The 9,646-nt window shown below is 42.2% G+C and overlaps 1 protein-coding gene across 1 annotated transcript; it reads left to right on the forward strand.

The window, feature by feature from the left end:
- Positions 1–716: 716 nt before the first annotated feature.
- SNRPD3 (small nuclear ribonucleoprotein D3 polypeptide 18kDa) lies at positions 717–2,878 on the forward strand. Its single transcript, XM_009893203.1, has 3 exons — positions 717–868; positions 1,616–1,808; positions 2,718–2,878. Exons 1-3 carry the CDS (start codon positions 743–745, stop codon positions 2,777–2,779), a joined length of 381 nt encoding a protein of 126 aa, XP_009891505.1. The 5' UTR covers positions 717–742; the 3' UTR covers positions 2,780–2,878.
- Positions 2,879–9,646: the final 6,768 nt, after the last annotated feature.

The raw sequence follows: 9,646 nt of genomic DNA on the forward strand, positions 1-9,646 counted from the left end.
GGGCTGGCCCCGGCCGGGCTTCCCAGGCGTCCTGCGTGTCCCCGGGCCCCGCTCGCTCTCCGGGTGAGCATCCGAGCTGCCCCGTCTCCCCTGGCGCCTGCGGGCTCCTTGGGGGACGCCCGGGCCTGGGGGGGCGTCCGCAGGCCTCGGGGGCTCTGGCAGGGGTGGGCTGGGCCGGGGCCCTCCTCTGCCCCTGGGCCCTCCTCTGCCCCTGGGGCAGGGCTGAGGTTGGGGGCCTTCAAGTGAAGGAGGGCGGTTCGGGGGGCTCCGCGGGGCTGCGGTGCGGTGTGTGGGCTGGGCTGGGCTCCCTCGTGGTAGAGTATCTCGCTTTGGTGGTGTGGGCGGCGAGGATGGCTGGGGCAGCCACAGGTCCAGCTTTGCTCATCGGCCGTCAGGCTGGCTGTACCGTTATGGGATGCTCCTGGGGCTGCTTCTCTTTGAAACGCACCTGGCTATACGAGTGGTCCGTTATCTGGTATTCACAAGTGAATTTCCTAAAAAAGACCTGGAAAAGGTTTAGTTTTGCTGCTCTTTTAAGTCCTTTCTTCTCATAGGCATCTTTCTAGAGAAGTTTTACTAACGCATTGTTAAAGCATATGGTGTGCTTGAGCAAGAGAGAAAATCAGTGCTTTACACTGGGAAAGATCATGGATTGTGTAGGTAAAACCTAGTCTACAACTTTCTTTGTAATTATGTCCTGTGTTTTTTCTCGTCTCAGGTGTAGAGCCACAGCACTGCAAACATGTCGATTGGAGTGCCAATTAAAGTCCTGCATGAGGCTGAAGGCCATATTGTGACATGTGAGACCAACACAGGAGAAGTTTACCGAGGCAAACTTATTGAAGCTGAAGACAACATGAATTGTCAGGTATACCTGTTTCAGAAGGATGGAGGGAAGGCTGTCGGATGGGTGCCTGGAAAGGCTGATAGCTAGTTTATTGGCAGCTTGATTAAAACACCATTGCTTTTAGTCTTAGGATAAAGAAAACAGTATTGGTGCATGTATGCTGTCTTACCGTAGTGAAGTGGGTTCAGGATTACTGAAGGTGCCAAAGAAGCCAGACCTTATTCTTTCCAGTTTTAGAGTTAGATTGGGTATTCTTGTCAATAATATCAGGGTTCTTAAGATTCTGTTCTGTGAACAATGTTTTTGTTGGAGTTCTTTCTTTAAAGCCACTCAGTGTAACAATAAACAAACTTGATTTAAGAAATTGAAGGGTTTTTTAACACATTTTACTTTAGTCATCCCAAGAGGGCTTAATTTTGGTTGAATTTGGTCATTGTTGAAATCAAAATGCTTCCTTAATAGTTAGGACTAGAATAGGTTTATTAAAACTTACTCAATACAAGAAAACCAAACTAACAAAGCTGATAAAACTAATTTGCAAACTGAGGAGAATGCAAAAATCCTGGGCCTGCTTGAAAAGTAACAGGCTTAGGAGTATGTTTAAATAATCCTGGATGCCTTGTGTCACAACTGTAGTTGAGAGAGCAGTATGCTTGGAAAGTCTTTGGCTCTAGTACTTGAATCCTGGCTGTGTATTCTGCAGGCGAGAGAAATAGGAATGCAGAACAGGATTAGAAGCCTCTGAGCACCAACTGATCTTTTTTTCAGATGTCCAACATAACGGTGACATACAGAGATGGACGAGTGGCACAGCTTGAACAGGTGTACATCAGAGGTAGCAAGATACGGTTTCTCATTCTACCAGATATGTTGAAGAACGCTCCTATGCTAAAGAGCATGAAGAATAAAAACCAGGGGTCTGGAGCTGGGCGAGGAAAAGCAGCTATTCTCAAAGCTCAAGGTGAGTACAATTTGTTTATGGTCCTGTGTCTGCCCTGCTTTCCCCCACCCACTCCAGCCCCGCTCCTTTTTGCTGTAGAAGAACTGGAAAACTGTCATCGCTATCACTGAGGAAAGTAAGGTGTAAGAAACTGAAAGATTACTTGTTCGTATATTGTTTTTCTGTATATTTCATCTTATGGTGGGAGTCAAGACTCAGACTCCCCGGTTACCTGAATATGTACTATTGATGCTACAATAATTTAGATTATTTATTTAGAGTAGTCTTGTTAAACAGAGGCTTTATATAAAACTTCATCTTCTGTTTTCCAGTGATTGTGGCCACTAGCTGTTTGGAATACTTAGGGAAGAATCCAGGTGTTCTTGTTAAGCTTTTGTAGAAAAACAAATTCAGTTATCAAGAAGGTACTTAAACTACTGGGAAGCTGTAATTATTAGCCATTCTGTAGTTCACTCTCATTTGTACCTTTCTCAGGGGAACAGCCTAATTATAACAAGATTGAGTAATAGTCATGGGCTGCAGAGTCCTTGATTAACTTTAGCAAATGCAGTAAGGTTATGTGGGGGAGTAACATCTGCTGAAACGTATTGAGTTCAGTTGCAAAACCTTGGAAGACTGGGCTTTTAAGTCTCTTGGGCTACAAATTTGTGTGTCAGATTAGAAGGAACACAAAGTGTGATGAATACTCCACTGCATCCGTTCTAAGTAACAAGCTGTGTAACCATTAGTTCTGGTTCTTCTCACAGAAAACTTTTTCCTGTTGTATCGCTTTCTGAACTTCATAGGATAGCCTTGCTTCCTTGCTTCTAAGCAGGAGACTTGGAGTGTTGTTTGGTTTGCTTGTTGGTTGTTGAGATAAATATGCAGTTATGTCAAATCCATGTCATCCCTGATGTTTTCTTTCTTCAGTGGCTGCAAGAGGAAGAGGCCGTGGTATGGGCCGTGGCAACATCTTCCAGAAGCGAAGATAATCTTGGTGTTGAGCGACATGGTTTTTTTTATTAGGGGGTGTTAACTTGACTGCATGTGCATTGGTATCAGCTTTGTTTAATAAATGTTTCTGACAAGAACTTGTCTGCTCTTGTATGACAGAACTCCTCTTGGGCAAATACATTGTAGGTTCATCTCAAACTTAAAATAGCTTTGTCTGGAAAATAGCAGACTTTATATCTAGATTTGACTACTTTGTATTTGTGTGATGCATTGACGTTTAAAGATCATCATGTTTCATTTTTTTTGTTTAGTCCTATTGTCTTTCATTCTCTAAAGAATTAAAAGGTATTCTTGATGAAGAATTTTTAAATAGTATGTTTTAAAGTCGTAATAGCAGCTGCATTTATGGAACACACTGCCAAACAGAGGCAGCTTTCTGAGAAGCAAAGCACTATGTTCTTTTGCTTTATATGGATCTACAATAGATAGAGGTCCATCTTCAGAGCTGTATATTGAGCTTGTATTCTTTGCATTTCTTATTTTTCTCTTTGGATGCAGGGAGAATTTTTCATTAGGAACACACAACTTTGATAGTCTGAGTCTATATTTGCAGTGGAAAAATTCTATTCTAACTCTCTTAGTAGTTCACTTGGGTTTTGGTTTGTTTTTTTCTCTCTACCTGGGAAAAAAAGGATACAAAATAGGCATTTTCAGGGATAAATTTGAAATGTTTTGGAAATTTGAAAAGTAGTGCAGGTGTATGGTGAAAGTCGTATAAATGGTATCCATTAAATACAAGTCTAATACAAATGCTAATCTTTTGACCAAAACTTAGGATCACCTTTAGCTTTTCATCTTAACATTTTTACGCAGTCACAAAGATTATCAGCTGATCTGCAGGAAGCCAAATGTAACTTTATTTTGCTAAAAGTATAGTGTGGCTGACTTAGTGACTTAAAGAGTTGAAATGTTGAATTTCTGTACCTAATCAGATACTTGCATACAATCAATTATCAGTCTGTCCATGTATGAAATATCTAGTGTTGGTTTTCTGCTCCGATGCTGTGAAGAATCCCTTGCGTGCAGACATGAAAGTTGAACTAATGTATTAATTTGTTGAATTGTCTGTAAATAAAGCTGTATTTGGTCTTGCATCACTAGAAAAACCCTGCTACATGTTCTTCTGGGTAGTAGCGATCCTAAATATTTGTATTAGAAACCTCAAAATGTGTTTAAGATGTGGTTGAGCTTAATTACAAGAACGTTTTAGTTTCTTACTATGCCTAGACTGAGGAACCCGTCAAAAGCCAAAATGGCTTTCACAAAGCCCTACTTCAAAACATGGCATGTGAGTCATGTTCATGTAGCAGTAATGCTTTCCTGAAGACATCATTTCCAGCTTAAAACGAGCACTTTAGGGCTTTAGTAATGACATTAAACACTTCCTTGTGGAAATGTCATTTTTCCAATCCACAGTCACTCAGAAGAGAATTGTGACTAATAACAGTTGATCAGGCCATTTCCTTCTGAAAGTATCTGTAAGATACGGGCATATAAAACTGGTCTATATGCTAACTACAGCCTTTCTAATCACTAGTAGTAACAGCTGTCTGTACTTTTTGGAACTTTAATAGTCAGTTTGGTTCTAGCTCTTGCTATGGGAGAGGAGACATCTCTTTTCTTTTTTTCCCCACAGAATTTCCTCCCCCTGCCTAAGTAAAGGCTTCTGTATTTCTGAAGACTTGATAAAGACCATCTTAAAATCAACATGAAGCTGAAGTCCATTTTGAGTCTTTATACTAGATGCCCACTGAGACTGACATTTTTTAACACACAAAGGAAAAAATGCCTGTTGCTGTGCCATGAGGTTCATGGTAAGAATTGAACTGTCTGCTTGTAGTATCCCATGCCAAGGCCTGGGATCTCTGGAAATGGATTGGTAGGTAAGAACAGATACTTCTGTTGACACCCACTGGCGTTGCTTGTTGCTATAGAGTGGTACACAAGTTGTCCACTTCCCTAGTAGGTAATGTTATGGCCATTTGAAATAGATGTCTTCTATTTGCAGTCTTACTGCTTTTAATACATCAGGCTTGTGATTTTGGTGCTAATCAAATCAGAATTTTTGTACAGTGGAGTTGCACTACTGTCAACAGAGAGAACAGGAATGGCACGATACATGATTGCTTTCTGTATAACTCGAGGCAAGTGTCTGCTGCAAGATTCACCAGCTACAACTGCCTTCTCTTTCAAAAGCAAACACCTAATAGAAGCCTAAGATTGATTAGTGCAAAAATTAATTGCCATACATATAAACTAGTATAGGATGGAGTGTATGTGTGTGTTGAAGGATGGCAAGCTGTTCTGCTTAAAGGGTGTCATCCTGGCTAATGTAGAGTGAGTGACAAAGGAAGTTACTGTTACCTTGTTTAGTATCAAGAGAGACAAGAGGTGTACTCACAGTTTGAGCAAAGAGAAATCACTTTGCCAGAACTCCTTTGAGTCTGGCTTCTCTTGGGTCTCCCTGTAACCTCTCAAGGAAACTAATGGTGAGGATTGCCACTTCTTTTTTTTGCTGGGACTATCTGGTACTTCCCAACCCTCAAACCTCTGCTTCCTTCTTCTGTAAAGCCTCCAAAAAGAACTATTAATACGTGGAAAAGGAAGTAAGCCACAGATGGGGGACCTGACTAAAAGTATTTTTGGAAGAGATTCAGCGTTTTGGCAGGGCTGCAAATCTGGCCCATTGGCTTTGCATTTCGCTGTTTCCTTGAGTGTTAAATATCATGTAGCCTTTTCTGAAGGTTAGATGCCAGCTTCTTTTGCAGAAGGCAGGGAGAAATGGTACCCATTTTGAGCAGGGACAGCTACTGGAATGGCAAAGGCTTTGAAACACTGAGGGGAACACTAAAAAGTATAATGGTTGAATGCTATTTAAGCAAATTAAAGCTGCCTGTCAGTAACAGGTTTGTTAGGGATTGTTTTCACTAATGATGATTGGCTTACCTTTTCTGTTGGTTTTTAAAGTTCCTGTTCCTTCTTCCTGTGCAATGCCAGGCTTCTGTTCTCTCCACTGAGACCTCGTATCTTCCCTGAAACAGTTGGTGTGGTGTTCAGCAACACTGAGCGCAGGGGGACAACCATGAATTTCTGAAAGAAACAGGAACCCTCCCCAGCAGGTTTGATAGAACAAACTCTGCAGCATATCTGCTTTAAGAAGTTTCTCCCTCTTCTGATGTTTCTCACCCTCTGTATTTGTGACTGTCCACTGGACACACAGCAATTAAACATTTTTTTTAAACTTTTTTTTTTCCAACCAGTATTGCCTTAGCTTTTAAGCTTTATTTGAAACATGTAACATCTCTAATCCACATCAGGTTTGAAGAAAATACTGGATTTGCATAAATGAAAAGCTGCACTGTGAATTCAGGTTGGGGCTGGGTATAGGATGAACTGTTCTCCCTCTTTAGAAAGAAAGATATTGTGAATTAGTGTTGAAAATTTTGAAGTTTCACATTGGTAGGAATTTAAGCACCAGCCAAGACAAACATATCACTTAGCAATTTCTTATTAGGCAAGTAAAATCTGACTAGATTAACTGATATGCCAGTTCCAGTTTGTTACAAGCTGCTTTGAAGATCCTACGTACAATGTGTGTATTATCCTTACTTACAGTGGGATAAATCAGAATTTCCTTCTAACAAATGAAGTCTTATCCACTAGATGGCTCTGTCGGTAAGAGAATGAAATACAGGAAACCAGAACCCTCCGGAAGGAAAAAATGCAAGACGTGACTTCTGCTATAAAATCAGTGCTATTGCAAACTCTACCATGAAAATACGCAGCTTATTTTCTTTCCTCTTCAGTGTTGGCAGAGCGCTGGCTTCATACTCACCCAGGTTGTTCCAGCTGTTGCCTGATGCTGTGTGTTGCCCTGGTACTTGGCTAATTGGGCATGTGCACTTAGGTAGGTCGTGCAGATTCGTCCAGTTCAGCAACTTAAGCGATCTGTTTCTCTGGGACGGAGGATACTACAGATAGATGCAGCTGTGTGTTTTTAACATCTGCCATTATTTGTCACCTTTTTTCTTCTGTCACAAATTGCAGCATTTATTTTTATTCTTTGCCATTGCTTTGTGTGTGGGCTTGTAAACCTCTTCCTGTTCAGTGGGTTTGGGGCTCACTGTACCTCCTGTTTTTGACAGAGAGGGGCAAACCACTGGCCTGAAGCTTTGACATCAACTTGTACCGTTGATATCATCAGTGTAGATGCCTCTGAAGTACTCATGTGGGGCAGAGAAGCTACACAGCAGCCATGCAAAATGATGTGTGGATAAGTGCAAGCAGAAATTCACCCAGTCTTCCTGAGACAAAACCGAGGTTGTGCTCCGGTACAAAAACAGAGGAGAGACCCTGATAATGGCAGAGAAGAGTTAAATGGTTGGAGAAGGTATCACTTGAAAAAATTGCTTTGCGCAGAACTGTAGGGACTTTTCCTCACTGACCAGGTGCTTTCATCCCATGCCTGTGAAGTTCTGCTCTCCAGGTGTGTGTAACTTATATTTGACCCTAAAGCTGTACTTTTCTTTATTTCACTTTCCAAGGGTACTCTGCAAAATATCAGTCTGCGACGTATTGTGTTATGACTGAGAGAGGCTGGGAAGGGATGCTGTGTAGATGAGATAAGTGGCAAGCTATGGTGTCTCTTCTCTGAGTATAATTATATTCCACATTGTAAAAGCCCTGTTCTCCACGGTAACAGGACTTCATTTATGCCAATTCATAAAATTGTGGGAGAGGCAGCAGCTGCTTAATCTCTGCCAGTGAAAGGCAGAAGTAAAGTGATGTGGCCCCTAGATCTCCCACGCCCCCCAGAAAACCTCTTCTTGAAGGGCAGAATGGAGTGGGAAAAGTGATTTTCTGATGCTGGTGGTCAGGATAACTGTCCAGTCTGTATCTCTTTGCTACTATAGGTTCACAGTGAGCTTTCATTTAACATAGAGATGTCCTATATCTTCTTCCCAGTAAAATGTAAGCAAGGATGTAAGGCTGACATCCCAGTGGGGTAATAATTTGGTAAGGTAGCAAAAGGTGGAATTCTGAGGTCTAAAAGAAAGTGTCAGTTATTTGGTTACTTATTTCTCAGCCATGGGTCAAAATGGAGGAAGGGTTCTCCCAAGGTTCTTTGATGTTTCCGTCCTGACAGAGGCAAAAATTTAGGTCTGGACTTGCACCTTATTGCAGCTAAGTTGGTTTCAGACAATAAGACCTGATCTTTCTCCTCCCACATTAGATAAAGCTAACTTTATGGGACCCTCCTGCCAGTGTTTCTTTGGGAGGAAATACGGATACACCACGTTTAAAGCTTAGTCCAGAACAGCCTTGAAACAAATGCTGATATGGGCAGTGTGCTGCTGATTACTTTGCAAGTAAGATGATACTGTTTTCCATCTCCTCATCTGTTCAGGGACAGATCATGCCTGCGGGCAGAAGAGCTACCATATAATTACAGCATGCTGGTGCCTGAAGTAGCCAAAGCAGTGCTTGTCTGCAAGTACTTTCCCAGATCAAACTGCATTTTAACTGCTTCAGGTGTCCTGTTGTTGCCTGGTCCTGTAATGATAGTTCTTGATAGTGTCAAGAGTACTTTAGAGGTAATGAATAGAGAAATGCCACCCTCCTCTGCTCATGCTAACTGTTCCTCAAAGACTAGGGTGTGGGATTATTTGGCTCAGAGTGGAGGCTGACATTAGTGTGCGGTATGACCAGTAGGTTCGGGGTGCTTTTAATTCACCTAATTCAGACGCTTAATGAGAAAAGTATTTTGGGTTTGTGTGTGAATTGGTTGTTCCTAGTAGACAGGCTATTATTCCTGGCACAGGCCCAGTCATTGCATAAGCGAGTATTGTGCAGCCCTCTGCTGCTCAGCAGAGACTATCAGAGTCTATGAAAAGTGGAGATTTTCCAGCATCATTAATTCAGGGGAGAATGTTGAAGCCCTGGCAAAGAAACAGATTGTATCCAGAAGATGCGTAGTTATGCTGGGAGAAATGAAAAGAATGGCAGAAAAACACTATTATTGTTCTTTTGTTTAGTGAACTGCTTGCAGCGAACATTTAATTTGTTCTTCATTTTCCCTTGCCTAGGGACTTAAAATCTGTTGTCTGGTTGGGGGTTTGCCCTATTTCCAGCTCAGTGGGGAGACACTAGTACATCTACTGCAGAGCAAACCACTGCTTGTTGTGAGGCAAAACTCCTCACACTCCTCACAGTGCCTAAAATGCTAACAGGGAGTGGGAAAGAGCACTCAGTGGGAATATCAACAGCACTGGGCTGGTGATGCAAAGGGGAGGCAATGGGAATGTCTGGATTTGTGGGGAGACAGTGTGTCATATGGAACTGTCCCTTTAGCTTGTTCATGGCTCCCTGCTGTAAAGTTCCCGGCCATCACTTTGATGTGTTTGTGTTTTTTTTTTATAAAACTGTTACAGATTATAAAGTCATTGTCACCTCGCATTTCACAAAGGGAGATGGAGACCAAGCCACGAAGAGGTTCAGGCCAGGATTTGAAGACAGATTTGGGCCCACAGCTCCTGTTGAATGCAATGAGCTAGGCACCTAAGTACTTTTCAATGCCTATCCTTTAGTGACCGGCCTAACAGTGTCCCTGGAGCTCTGGGACAGTCTCCAGAGGCCCAGTGACCACTGTAACTGCTGGATCATCCCAGAAATTATGGCTTCTGAGCACAACCTCCCACATCAGTCTCCTCTTGAACAGTAAGCCACTTCATGGTGACTTATTGGAGTGGATACTTCTTAGGATATTCAGGCTGCTTTGCTGCAGGTCCCTCAGTGGCATCTGGAAAATGCAGTTTTGTTGTTTCTGTTACAGCTGGTTTGTACCC

The sequence above is a fragment of the Charadrius vociferus genome, unplaced genomic scaffold (genome assembly GCF_000708025.1).
Source record: "Charadrius vociferus isolate BGI_N301 unplaced genomic scaffold, ASM70802v2 scaffold999, whole genome shotgun sequence".
NCBI lineage: Eukaryota > Metazoa > Chordata > Aves > Charadriiformes > Charadriidae > Charadrius > Charadrius vociferus.